The sequence below is a fragment of the Oncorhynchus tshawytscha genome, linkage group LG05 (assembly GCF_018296145.1).
Source record: "Oncorhynchus tshawytscha isolate Ot180627B linkage group LG05, Otsh_v2.0, whole genome shotgun sequence".
In the NCBI taxonomy this organism is placed as follows: Eukaryota; Metazoa; Chordata; class Actinopteri; order Salmoniformes; family Salmonidae; genus Oncorhynchus; species Oncorhynchus tshawytscha.
In genome coordinates, this window is record NC_056433.1 from 73006557 (window position 1) to 73020037 (window position 13481).

Sequence of the window (13481 nt, forward strand, 5' to 3'; positions counted from 1 at the left end):
ACCAGTCACTCTGCTTATAATAATTTTGTATTTTACTGCAATCAGCTGGGAAGAAGAAACACAGTTCACCTTTCTGTTTGTGCTCAGGGAAACTTCTGGAAAGAAGATTTTTCTTCTATTTTCTCTCTCCACCTCTGGCGGTTAGAGTAGAGCCTGGCGGTTAGAGTAGAGCCTGGCAGCCTGGAGGTTAGAGTAGAGCCTGGCGGTTAGAGTGTTGGGCCAGTAACCGAAAGGTTGCTGGATCGAATCCTCGGCCTGACAAAGGTAAAAATCTGTCGTTTTGCCTGAGCAAGGCAGTTAACCCATTGTTCCCTGGGCACCGAAGACGTGGATGTCGATAATGGCAGCCCCCAGCACCTCTCTGATACAGAGGTTAAATGCGGAAGACACATTTCAGTTGAATGCATTCAGTTGTACACCGGACTAGGTATCCCCCCCTTTCCCTCTCTTCTTGTGCGCTTTTACAAAAACATTGAAATATTGATCTTAATTAGGCCTTGCCGAGCTCAGCAGCCAGCGTTGAGGATTTGAGACAAACAGCAGCAGACATCCGTCTGAGGTACTTCCATCTTCAGCGAGAGAGGGAGTGGGGCAGGAGGAGAAAAAAAGAAGGGAGGATAGAAGAGAGTGATAGCTCCCCGTCTCCTACCTTCTCTGAGAATCATGTCCAGCTCTCATCCCTCACCCTACACTTTCAATAGATTACATAGATATTCAGGTGGATTAGACCCCCCCCATAGGCACATTGATGGCTACAGTGGGAAGAACTGGTGTACACTTTCTGAATCTAGATATATTGATAATGAAAAAGATAGGGAAAGAGAGGGTAGTTTCCATTTTCTTTGATCATCCAATCATGTCCTTATGCGTCTTGTAAGATACATAGTACATATTAACCCCTCCCCCCACAAGCCTGCCAGCGTGTTAATGAGACATGGACCCCCAACACGCTGACAGAGGGAGAGGATATACAGCAGTGTGTGTGGTGTGGGTCTGTTTGTGTGGTGTGTGTCTCTACACTGTGTGTGTGTGTGTGGTGTGTGTCTAGTCTCTCTCTGTGTGTGTTGTGTCTACACTGTGTGTTTGAGCTCCTTAGCATGTATTAATGCTCTGCATTGCTGTGGTGAGCTTCGCAGCGTGAACATGCTCCCCAGGGCGACACGATGGTAGTTTGTCACCGCCACGACGCCTTGGCTAAATAGCGTATTAATGGTCTAAATATCAGGAGCTGTACACACACACATATACACGAGCCACACACACACTTACACAGAGCATATTAATAGTTTTATTATCAGGGGTCTGCTCTGGGCTCGACAGCCAGGTAATGGATGGATTACACATCCCAACATCCTCTCTGTGCTACTCTTCATCTCCCTACACACTAATTATATTACACAGAGAGATAAAGAGAAGAGGGAGGGAGGATGACAGAGCGGGATGTTGGAGAAGAGAGATCTTAGGGAGGGATGGAAGAAGAGTGAATGTATGAGGGAGAGGGATGTGGAGATTAGCTTTCTTATCAAAAGGCTGCTCTTTTCTCAATACATATGGAACGCCGTTTGGGTCTTTGCGTGTCAAAAAAGATACACATCAAATAACACTATTTGACGGTCAAATAATATTTTAATTTGACACGTCAAATAACACAATTCTATTATAGAATGTTGTGTACTGAATTTGCACGTGCAAGCCAAGCGCCACCATCACGGTCAAAGCTGTACAATACTGTGCGTTGGGTAATATGGCATTATTTGTTCAACCAAATGGGAAAAACGTCTGTGTGAGCATTTGAAATTAGACGAGGATCAAACGAGCAGGATCAGAAATGTTTGCAAATATCTTTGATACAGATGTTATTAGCAACTTCTGGGGTAGTTAGCTAGCACCAATGCAACCAGCCTGAAAACAATAACCAGTCGAAACTGCAGTCATTTTCAATATTCTTAGCAATGGTTTAGGAATCAATGTGAGTAAGTATTAGCTAGGTAGCTACTTGTTGTTCTCCTATTGAAATAAATAGCTAGCCAGCTACTTAACCCTGTTTCCCAAAAGTAACGTTATAAGCAGCCAGCTAGCTTCACCTGACTACTTTACTATGGCTCCACCGGACCAGGTTGTGTTGTGAAGCTAGCCACAATAAAGATTAGCCACAATAATGGAATTTGCAGTTCGCCTTTAAAATAAAAGTCCCTCTTTGAAAGGCATGCCATATTTAGACTTGATAATGCTAAACATGGTTGGAGTGTTGGAATGTGGAGCAATGAAATGGGCTGTCCGTCTACTCGGGGACACGCAGAGAACACAACTGTGAAGCGTTTATGGAGATATTAGCGTTGTAGCTCTTATCGCAGGACTTTGACTGTGGGAAATCACCTCCCCAGTTTATTTAACTAGGCAAGTCTGTTAAGAACAAATTCTTAATTTCAATGACAGCCTAGGAACAGTGGGTTAACTGCCTTGTTCAGGGGCTGAACGACAGATATTTACCTTGTCAGCTCGGGGATTCGATCTTGCAATCTTTCGGTTACTAGTCCAACGCTCTTACCACTAGGCTACCTGCCGCCACAACTGTGCGTATTGACATTCATATTGCACTGTACAGCCATACCTAATGATTGGGGATCAATGAAATGGGATATCAGTCTACTCAGTACCCAAGTGCTTTTCCCCCAAAGTCCTCCTCAGAGTTATCAGGCTCCAAAACATCCAGGTCATGTTGTTTTTCCTCTGGAATAGTGTTCAATACACATAGTAGGTTGACTGGTACAATAAATGTGTCTCAATTCACAACTGTTTCAGAGTCCTGCAATAAAATCTACGACGCTAATGTTCTCTGGGTGTCACTGAGTAGACTGATACCCCATGTCATTGATCCACATTCCATAGGTAAAGGCTGTACAGTGAAATAAGTATGCCCCCAATGCAATTCTAAAGTATAATACAACCAGTGTGATTTCAACTGATTTTTGTTGAATTTATACAAGAACATTCCAACCTCGTTTAGCATGATCTATTCCATTATGACATGATTCCACTATTTGTATTATTTGCAGCACTTTCAATTAGATACCTTTATTTTGAAGGCAACCCGCAAATTCCCCTATATACCCTATTGTGGCTAACTTCACGTAGGTGGGTCCGACCACGATTAATCAAATAAGACCTGTCTTGTAAATTAGGGGTATTTTGGGTGATGACACATAACTAGATAGTGAGCTAGCTAACTATAGCTACTGAAACAGATGATGTAGTTTTGCTATGTTTTTGGGGAAGAACATTGTTTGCATCCATCAGCTAGCTAGCTTTTTTCTAACCAGCACGGTCCAGAGTTTGGGGAAGTGTGTCTGCGCTCGTGCAGTAGCAGCAGGTGCACGAGACAAGACTTTACCAGGGTCATAGCATACGTATCGGCGAATCGTTATGACATATGAAATACGAGTGATAGTGTAATTATTGTGTAATAACTAGGTCAAATTTGTGAACGTCTTAAAAGATTGTGACGTACAGTCATATTCAGGTCCTGATTGGTCAACAAGCTTATTTGACACGTTAAATAGTGTTTTTTTTGACACGCAAAGACCCAAACAGCGTTCCATAAATACACAGATAGTCACACACACTTGGTATGGTGATGTCACTGTACTCAAGTGTCTCTTCTCCATGACCTGGTCTCAGGGCACTGCTGCTCCTGTCATCACCTCGCATGCAAGCGCACGCACAAACGCACGCATGCACACAGACACACACACAACCTGACCTAAGAGCACAACAAAGGCATGTACAGTAATAACATTCGTTTTATTCAAAATGATTCAATCTCCAATTTACAAAGAACCAAAACATGTTCACATATCAATAAAATCTGTATTAAAAACATCACTGCTATATGAAATGTATGAGTCCACAGAACCACTTTAACAAGAGCACGACATTATAGACCCTGAGTATGGTAGAGGTGAGAGAGAAACCTCAGCGCTGCCATTAGCATTCAATACATACGTCTCTGTAGTATTTTCAAAGTTAATTTGGTGATGTTCAGGCAGAATCCATTCTAGCTCCTGTAGTTCTGGAGTCGAGGCATGAGCTGCAGTGTTCTCTCTGTGGAGGACGACAGGCAGACAGACAGACAGACAGACAGACAGGCAAACAGACAGGCAAACAGACAGGCAAACAGACAGGCAAACAGACAGGCAAACAGACAGGCAGGCAGACAGGCAGGCAGACAAACAGACAGGCAGACAGACAGGCAGACAGATAGGCAGACAGAGACAGACAGGCAAACAGACAGGCAGACAGACAGGCAGACAGACAGGCAGACAGACAGGCAAACAGACAGGCAAACAGACAGGCAAACAGGCAGGCAAACAGGCAGGCAAACAGGCAGGCAAACAGGCAGGCAAACAGGCAGGCAAACAGGCAGGCAAACAGGCAGGCAAACAGGCAGGCAAACAGGCAGGCAAACAGACAGACAGAAGACAGAAACAGATTGAGATTAAAGACACCAACAAAACTAAACATGTCAGACAGCAGAGAGATAATTCTACAACCACCATGGGTGTGCGAAATGACAAGGCTGTGTGTGTGTGTGAGAGAGAGAGAGAGAGAGAGAGAGAGACTGATGGTGTGTCTGAGGATGTGAATGGGTGAAAAACGTAGGGCTCTCTGTCCTACTGAAAGGCTGAGTGATGGCATCGCCGCTGATGAGCAAACTGGGAACTGAATGGGAGAACAGTGATATGTGTGTGCGCGCGCGCGCCCTGGAAGTGATGCATAGCGTCTGGGCAAATTTATGTAAAGTGGAGAGGAGCTCATTTGGCTGCTCTCCACCCTTAACGAGCCACAGGGGTGTGAGTGTCTGAGTGAGGAGTGAGTGTGTATTGGGGGGTAAACCAGCGGTCATTAGTAACACTTAACTGCACTGGACATAGAGAAAGGGTGGTGGTGTGTGTGTAAGGATAGACCCCTTGCTGTGGCTCAGGAGGGCTGTGTGTCTGTGTGCCTATATAAGTGTGTGTATAGTGTGTGTATATATATATAGTGTACGTGTGTGTATATGAGTGTATATTGTGTGTATGTGTATATAGTGAGTTTACATAGTGTGTATGTGTGTCTATATAGTGTGTGTGTGTGTATAGTGTGTGCGTATATAGTGTGGGTGTGTGTATATATATGGTGTGTGTGTGTGTGTGTGTATGTATATATATACACTGTCAAAAAAATAAAGGGAACACTAAAATAACACATCCTAGATCTGAATGAATGAAATATTCTTATTAAATACTTTTTTCTTTATATAGTTGAATGTGCTGACAACAAAATCACATGAAAACTATCAATGGAAATCAAATTTATCAATATATATATATACACACACCCACACTATATACGCACACACACACACACATATATACATGGGGTCAGTTTGTTATATCTGGAGTACTTCTCCTGTCCTATTCGGTGTCCTGTGTAAATTTAAGTATGCTCTCTCTAATTCTCTCTTTCTTTCTCTCTTTGAGGATCTGAGCCCTAGGACCATGCCTCAGGACTACCTGACATGATGACTCCTTGCTGTCCCCAGTCCACCTGGCCGTGCTGCTGCTCCAGTTTCAACTGTTCTGCCTTATTATTATTGGACCATGCTGGTCATTTATGAACATTTGAACATCTTGGCCATGTTCTGTTATAATCTCCACCCGGCACAGCCAGAAGAGGACTGGCCACCCCACATAGCCTGGTTCCTCTCTAGGTTTCTTCCTAGGTTTTGGCCTTTCTAGGGAGTTTTCCCTAGCCACCGTGCTTCTACACCTGCATTGCTTGCTGTTTGGGGTTTTAGGCTGGGTTTCTGTACAGTACTTTGAGATATCAGCTGATGTACGAAGGGCTATATAAAAACATTTGATTTGATTTGAATGTAAAGGGAGAAAGATACACTGAGATGGATGGAAAGAGACTAAGTCCATGTGTGTGATATGTGTGGCATGATAGCTAGCGTTAAGGGAGCGCCAGGCAGGCTGTCTAGATGACACAGCGTCAGGTCAAAGGTCATAGTTGTTTCCTGGAGAAGAGCAACTTAATATGAACCAAGACAGACATCGAGAGAGAGATGGCAGATGAAGAGAAAGTGAGGTTATGGTGTATTTTATAGTTGTTATTTTCCTGCTATTTATTCAGAAATGTCATGGTACTATGTAATAATGATATAATAACCATCTATTTGGCATTAGGAAGATAGATTGTGTTGACATTGTTAACATAAACCCTTACTGAAAGACAATATGGAGGAGGGAAAAAGGGAATTGAAGTGGTAAATGAGTTTGTGGCGTCTGTTCACGGATTCATTGTTGGGTTTCATAACTGGACAGTGAAAGTAAACGTGTGTGTGTGAGTGTGAGATCGGGGGATCCTCTCTGTCAGGGAGGGGCAGAGATAGAGGGGGAGACAGGGATAATGAGGGAGGCCCTTGCCTAATCCTGTATCTATCAGTCTGTCAACAGAGAGTTCAGCTGTGCCTCCCTCTCGCCCCAAACCAAAATATTATTACCCCTCTCCCACTACACATTATTACCCTCCCAGTTAAGTATTATCAAATCTTATATTCTACTGCAGCCAGTACCACCCTCCTAAAAACATTAACAAGTACACCAATATCAAGGGGTTCACCATCCTTATTTTCCCCTTCACTAATATTTACCTCATGGCAATTTGTGTTTGTTTATTTTTCATTTTATTTGAATAATTCATTAACCATCCTGGATTAGCGGTGGGCTATATCTGAACTATGTCTTAAACACATGGGCCAGCTGGATGAATCCCTGTGCTTACAATGATCACCACAATGTTCCAACGTTCTGTTTGATGAACCCTCCAGGTCAGGTTGTGTTCCATAGGAGCCAACATGGCATCCACAGAGACAGTTTCCTGACCTCTGTAGGACACAACCCTGAACTGGACCATAACCTTCCTGGTCACTGTATGCCCTCTCACCTGTGACCTTTGACCTGTCGGCGGGGGGCGTGTCCGGAGCGTCTGCATCCTCTGGGGAGCTGGAAAGGGAGATGAAGGATGGCAGCTTGGTATTGTGACGACCTGAGGACGAGGGTGTCGATGGATCTGCCTGAGCAGAACCCTGAGGGAGAACCACTGACAGGCTGGTCCTGGAGGGAGGAGAAAACATCCGCTGTGATTCATTCAATCTGTACATATCTGAACAAAACATCTGTTGTATATTGTATTACTTTTGTCTATTAAAACCTCTTGAAACTAGGGGGCACTATTTTCATTTTTGGAAAAATAACGTTCCCAAAGTAAAAAACGGGCTATTTTGTCAGGACAAGATTCTAGAATATGCATATAATTGACAGCCTAGGATAGAAAACACTCTAAAGTTTCCAAAACTGTAAAAATATTGTCTGTGAATATAACAGAACTGATATTGCAGGCGGAAGCCTGAGAAAAATCCAATTAGGAAGTGACTCATGTTTTGAAAGCTCTGCGTTCCGATGCGTCCCTATTGAGCAGTGAATGGGCTATCAACCAGATTCCTTTTTCTACGTATTCCCCAAGGTGTCGACAGCATTTTGACGTAGTTTCACGCCTTTATGTTGAAGAATGAGCGTAAACGACTACATTGCGTAAGTGTCTGGCTGAGGGCTCTCAGAGTAATTCTTGCGTAATAGACATGCTGTTGTGCAAATGGAATAGACAACAGGTGGAAATTATAGGCTTTTCGCAAGACACCCCCAATAAAGGAGTGGTTCTGCAGGTGGGGACCACAGACCACTTCTCAGTTCCTATGCTTCCTGGCTGATGTTTTGGTCACTTTTGAATGCTGGCGGTGCTTTCACTCTAGTGGTAGCATGAGATGGAGTCTACAACCCACACAAGTGGCTCAGGTAGTGCAGCTCATCCAGGATGGACCATCAATGCGAGCTGTGGCAAGAAGGTTTGCTGTGTCTGTCAGCGTGTCCAGAGCATGGAGGTGCTACCAGGAGACAGGCCAGTATATCAGGAGACGTGGAGGAGGCCGTAGGAGGGCAACAACCCAGCAGCAGGACCGCTACCTCTGCCTTTGTGCAAGGAGGAGCAGGAGGAGCACTGCCAGAGTCCTGCAAAATGACCTCCAGCAGGCCACAAATGTGCATGTGTCTGCTCAAACGGTCAGAAACAGACTCCATGAGGGTGGTATGGGGGCTCGACGTCCACAGGTGGGGGTTGTGCTTACAGCCCAACACCGTGCAGGACGTTTGGAATTTGCCAGAGAACACCAAGATTGGCAAATTCCCCACTGGCGCCCTGTGCTCTTCACAGATGAAAGCAGGTTCACACTGAGCACTTGTCAGAGTCTGGAGATGCCGTGGAGAACGTTCTGCTGCCTGCAACATCCTCCAGCATGACTGGTTTGGCGGTGGGTCAGTCATGGTGTGGGGTGGCATTTCTTTGGGGGGCCGCACAGCCCTCCATGTGCTCACCAGAGGTAGCCTGACTGCCATTAGGTACCGAGATGAGATCCTCAGACCCCTTGTGAGACCATATGCTGGTGCGGTTGGCCCTGGGTTCCTCCTAATGCAAGACAATGCTAGACCTCATGTGGCTGGAGTGTGTCAGCAGTTCCTGCAAGAGGAAGGCATTGATGCTATGGACTGGCCCGCCCGTTCCCCAGACCTGAATCCAATTGAGCACATCTGGGACATCATGTCTCGCTCCATCCACCAACGCCACGTTGCACCACAGACTATCCAGGAGTTGGCGGATGCTTTAGTCCAGGTCTGGGAGGAGATCCCTCAGGAGACCATCCGCCACCTTATCAGGAGCATGCCCAGGCGTTGTAGGGAGGTCATACAGGCACGTGGAGGCCACACACACTACTGAGCCTCATTTTGACTTGTTTTAAGGACATTACATCAAAGTTGGATCAGCCTGTAGTGTGGTTTTCCACTTTAATTTTGAGTGTGACTCCAAATCCAGACCTCCATGGGTTGATAAATTTGATTTCCATTGATCATTTTTGTGTGATTTTGTTGTCAGCACATTCAACTATGTAAAGAAAAAAGTATTTAATAAGAATATTTCATTCATTCAGATCTAGGATGTGTTATTTTAGTGTTCCCTTTATTTTTTTGAGCAGTGTATTATCGAATAGATATTTGAAAAACACCTTGAGGATTGATTATAAACAACGTTTGCCATGTTTTTGTTGACATTATTTGGAATATTTTTCGGCGTTATCGTGACCACAATTTCCGGTCGAATTCTCAGCCAAACGTGAAGAACTAACAGAGCTATTTCGGAAAAAAGGAACATTTGCTATTTAACTGGGAGTCTCGTGAGTGAAAACATCCGAAGCTCATCAAAGGTAAACAATTTAATTTGATTGCTTTTCTGATTTTCGTGACCAGGTTGCCTGCTGCTAGCTAGGCATAATGCTATGCTAGGCTATCGATAAACTTACACAAATGCTTGTCTTGTTTTGGCTGTAAAGCATAATTTCAAAATCTGAGATGACAGGGTGATTAACAAAAAGGCTAAGCTCTGTTTCAATATATTTCACTTGTGATTTCATGAATATGAATATTTTCTAGTAATATTTTTTGTCCGTTACGTTATGCTAATTAGTGTCAGTTGATGACAATTCTCCCGGATCTGGGAGAGGGAGTTCCAAGACTTATTGTTACATTTCAAATGTTCATTACATTTATTCCATTCCACTTTCTAATGGGTAAAACTGGTTGAAATGACATTGGGTTTATTGCTTGATTATCTTGACCGAGAGCCTGTGTCCTGACCTCTTGGTACGGGCCTTCTTGGCCGGGGTGGCGGAGGGGCCTGTAGTTGCCCTGGCGTTAGGAGTGGTGCGTTTGGCCCTCTGACGGTGCTGGAGCTTACAATGGGCCCCTTGGGGACAGGAGCCAGTACTGGAGAAGTCTGGACACACCAGGGTGTGCTTCTTCTTACACTGAGGAGGTCAGAGGAGAGGACAGAGGAGAGGTCAGAGGAGAGGATAGACATAAAACACAGCCTAACAGATCACAGGAAGCGGACATGGGATGTGTGTGGTGAGTTACTCTGTGTTTCAGGTGTGTGTGTGTGGCGGTCAGAGTGTGTGTGTGTGGCGGTCAGAGTGTGCAGGGCTGACACAATTACCATATAACCTGTTACGTTCCCCAGATAGACTTGTAGTTCATTTAAATGAACAGAAAGTGGTGACATTGGCCCAAGCAGCAGTGTTGGCAGACGAGTACGCTTTGACACACAAGACTGTCTTTGGTGCTTCATGTTTTGAAGGCCGGACGATTACGTCATCAGTTCCTCGTTCAGGTCGCTTTTCCTCTAACAACCCTAAGCCTTTTCAAGAAAACCCGTGAATGTTATTACTGTCACCAAAAGGGTCACGTGATTGCGGACTGCCTAGTTTTGAAAAATAAACCGAAACGGTCCCAGTCACCGTCCCCAAAAATGAAAAGTTTGGGTTTAGTCAAGTCTTTAGATCGTCCATTGGATCGAGTTGTTGATTCAGCATTTGAGAAACCGGATCCTGTCTATGCTCCGTTTATCTCTGCCGGTTATGTTTCCTTAACAGGAGAACCAACTGATCAAAAGCCTATCCAAATCCTACGTGACACCGGGCGGCGCAGTCAGTAATCATTACTGATGCTTTACCCTGGTCTCCTGAAACGTATTGTGGCTCACATGTCATATTACAGGGGATAGAGACAAAAACCGTACCTGTACCATTACACTGGGTCCACTTAGTGTCAGACTTGGTATCAGGACGTTTCCGTGTTGGTGTAGTGTCTACACTGCCAGTATCAGGAGTAAAATTGCTACTAGGGAATGATATTGCTGGTGGTAATGTCACTCCTGTGTTAGAGGTAGTAGACAACCCAGAAATCAGAACTACAGATGAGAAATTGGTTCAAGCTTTTCCACATGTTTTTCCTGCTTGTGTGTTAACGAGGGCACAATCTCGCAAGCTAGGAGATGTGGTGGATTTGGCTAGTTCTATTTTTGAGAATGTTGAGGTAGAAGACAATGCACTGAGTATTCCTTCTGCATTGCCGACAGTTTTACCCCGTAAAAACTAAGGCAGGGGAAAACGAAATCGCGCCCCAATTACATGACATTCTTTTGTCTATCACCCCTGAGAAGGTGATTGAATGTCAAAAAGAAGACACCAGTCTTCGCAAGTGTTTTGCTTCGGTAATTTCCATTGAGGAAGCTAAAACTAGACAGACTGCCTACTTTATGGAAGCAGGAGTTTTGATGCGTAAATGGGCATCTCATGACACCATTAATGACTGGAGTGAAGTGTGTCAAGTGGTTGTTCCTACACCGTTCCGACAGCAGGTGCTGTCACTCGCCCATGACCAGGCGTGGTCTGGACACTTGGGGATCACAAAGACCTATAACCGGGTCCTTCGTCATTTCTTCCGGCCAGGTTTGAAGTCTGACGTGGTCCAATTTTGTAAAACATGTCACATATGTCAACTCACTGGGAAAGTGAATCAAACAGTTCCACGAGCACCACTCTGCCCGATTCCTGTGGTAGGGGAACCGTTTGAAAGAGTGATAATTGATTGTGTAGGTCCATTGCCGAAAACCAGGTCAGGTAACCAGTTCCTACTAACAATAATGTACAGATAGCTTATGTGAAGGGCTCGGCGAATGTGGTTGCTGACGCTCTATCATGGGTTTACTAACTGGGGATACGTTGGCATTTATTATTGCAAATCATTTTGCAATTTTTGTGGTGGGCGTGTTACGTTCCCCAGATTATGTGTTGTAGTTTGTGTATTTACATGTGTTTATTTCAGGAAATGGCTTCCTGAAATCCCTCAAGCAGCTGATTGGTCGACTCCAGGGCTAATTGGAGAGCTGACCCCGCCCCCTCGTCAAGACACAGCTGTCTCCAATTACCCATTCCTTCAGAAGCTATATAAAAGCCAGTGTTCTGTTCAGGAGATCTTTTTTTTTGCTAGAGAGATTTGCTGGGAGGTCATTGTAGAGATTGTGATAGAGGTTGATTTTGCTGGGAGTACATTGCTGGAAAGTGGTATGTTCTGTGAGTTTGTTGCTCAGAACTTATTTGATGTCCTTTGTCTCTTAGTCTGTTTGTGGAATTGTTTAATATTCTGTTTCATTTGTTCCCAGGGGGGAAGGGGAAGGCACCTAGGGAGTGCTTAGGCAAGAGGCCCGCGGGCATACATATACCCGTAGCATATTCGCTGTCTAGACACACTAGGTAAGACCTGGGCGGACCACCCCTTGTATTTTGGTTAGGGCACCAGGTGGTGCTAAATTAGGTAAGTAGTGGGTAGGCAGGTAAAATAGGAGAGGGGGGGGCTTTGAGATTTACTTTCTTTGCTTTGGTTCCGTCCAGCCCCTTTTCCCCATATTACAGTGTAAAGGAATAAAGTCCTTGTAAACGGTACCACATTCTGCCTGTTGTCATTCTTACTTGCACCTACAGTCCATACCTTTTTCGCTTCACAGAGAGTTTAGTTGTAGCAGGGTGTTGCGTTCCCTCAAACCAACGGTTATAGATAATGAAAATAAAATATATCTTAAAAAAAAGGTGCGGGGCGAACAGCTGACTGAAGACGGGACGGCCAGGCATTTGTGCGGTTGGCAATGTAACTGGTAAACTCATGGGTACACTCGCAATGGCTGCCTGCCAGAAATAGAGCAAGGTTTGGGGGGGGGTAGGGGTCTGCAGATCGAGTTTCCGGGAACACTTTGGACTCCAGGTCACCCCATGATCTCTGCAGCTCTGGCACCCCTCTCCTCTCCCTGATGAGGCACCTTACCTTCTGCTACCCTAACCGCCCCTACCCCAACCCCCATCACATCCATGTCCTGCACCCCAAGGACCAGGCCAGGTTAGATCTTAGACTCAGCTCACTTTCAGGAAGAGGCAAACCAAAACACTCACAAATGCATGGGAAGTGTTGATTTTGACAAATTCTATATGTTTTTATGCCCTAACGTAAACATTGGCGCCATTTGGAAAATGTAGCAAGGCCTGTCTGTCTCTATTACAGTATCGGTCTGTTCCAATTCAACAGTCTGAGTGGAGGGGCAGATTTTCAACCCTTTACATGCTAACTGATATCCACCCAGGGGCTATAGTGCTGGTCTATAGACCAGGGAATGGGACCATACAAAGACTTACAACAGTTTAGAGCCTTTCTCCAGTATAAGGAGATGGGGGGGGGGAAATTGAGCTAAAAGCCAAGTCCACTAAGACTCACAGCTGTCTCATACATTGTCATTTTCATAAAACACTGAAGAGAGAGAGAGAGCGCGAGAGAATGAGCCGAGAAATGGAAGATTTAAAAAAAAAAAGTGAAAGTGGACAGAACATCTTTATTCCACAGCAAGTTAACAAATTTTCCACTTGATTTAAGGAATGCTGGGATGTCTCAGGTCTATTAGAAGAGCTCTCTCCACTGGGCCCCAAACCAGGACGAGTCAGCACATTT

At 44.8% G+C, this 13481-nt stretch overlaps 1 protein-coding gene across 2 annotated transcripts in view; it reads right to left on the bottom strand.

Annotated features, from left to right (window-relative positions):
• Positions 1-13481, bottom strand: part of LOC112251332 (zinc finger CCCH domain-containing protein 3) — a 143729-nt gene that overhangs the window by 3156 nt on the left and 127092 nt on the right. Inside the window, exons 10-12 of one of the 2 annotated variants that reach the window (XM_042322339.1) lie at positions 9786-9955; positions 6988-7157; positions 3783-4101 (exon numbers count right to left, since the gene is read on the bottom strand). In XM_042322339.1, coding sequence (XP_042178273.1) covers positions 4055-4101; positions 6988-7157; positions 9786-9955 — 387 coding nt within the window. In that variant the 3' untranslated portion in view covers positions 3783-4054. Of the gene's footprint in view, positions 1-3782; positions 4102-6987; positions 7158-9785; positions 9956-13481 lie in introns of those variants that run through there. The other variant, XM_042322338.1, reaches the window with a different exon arrangement.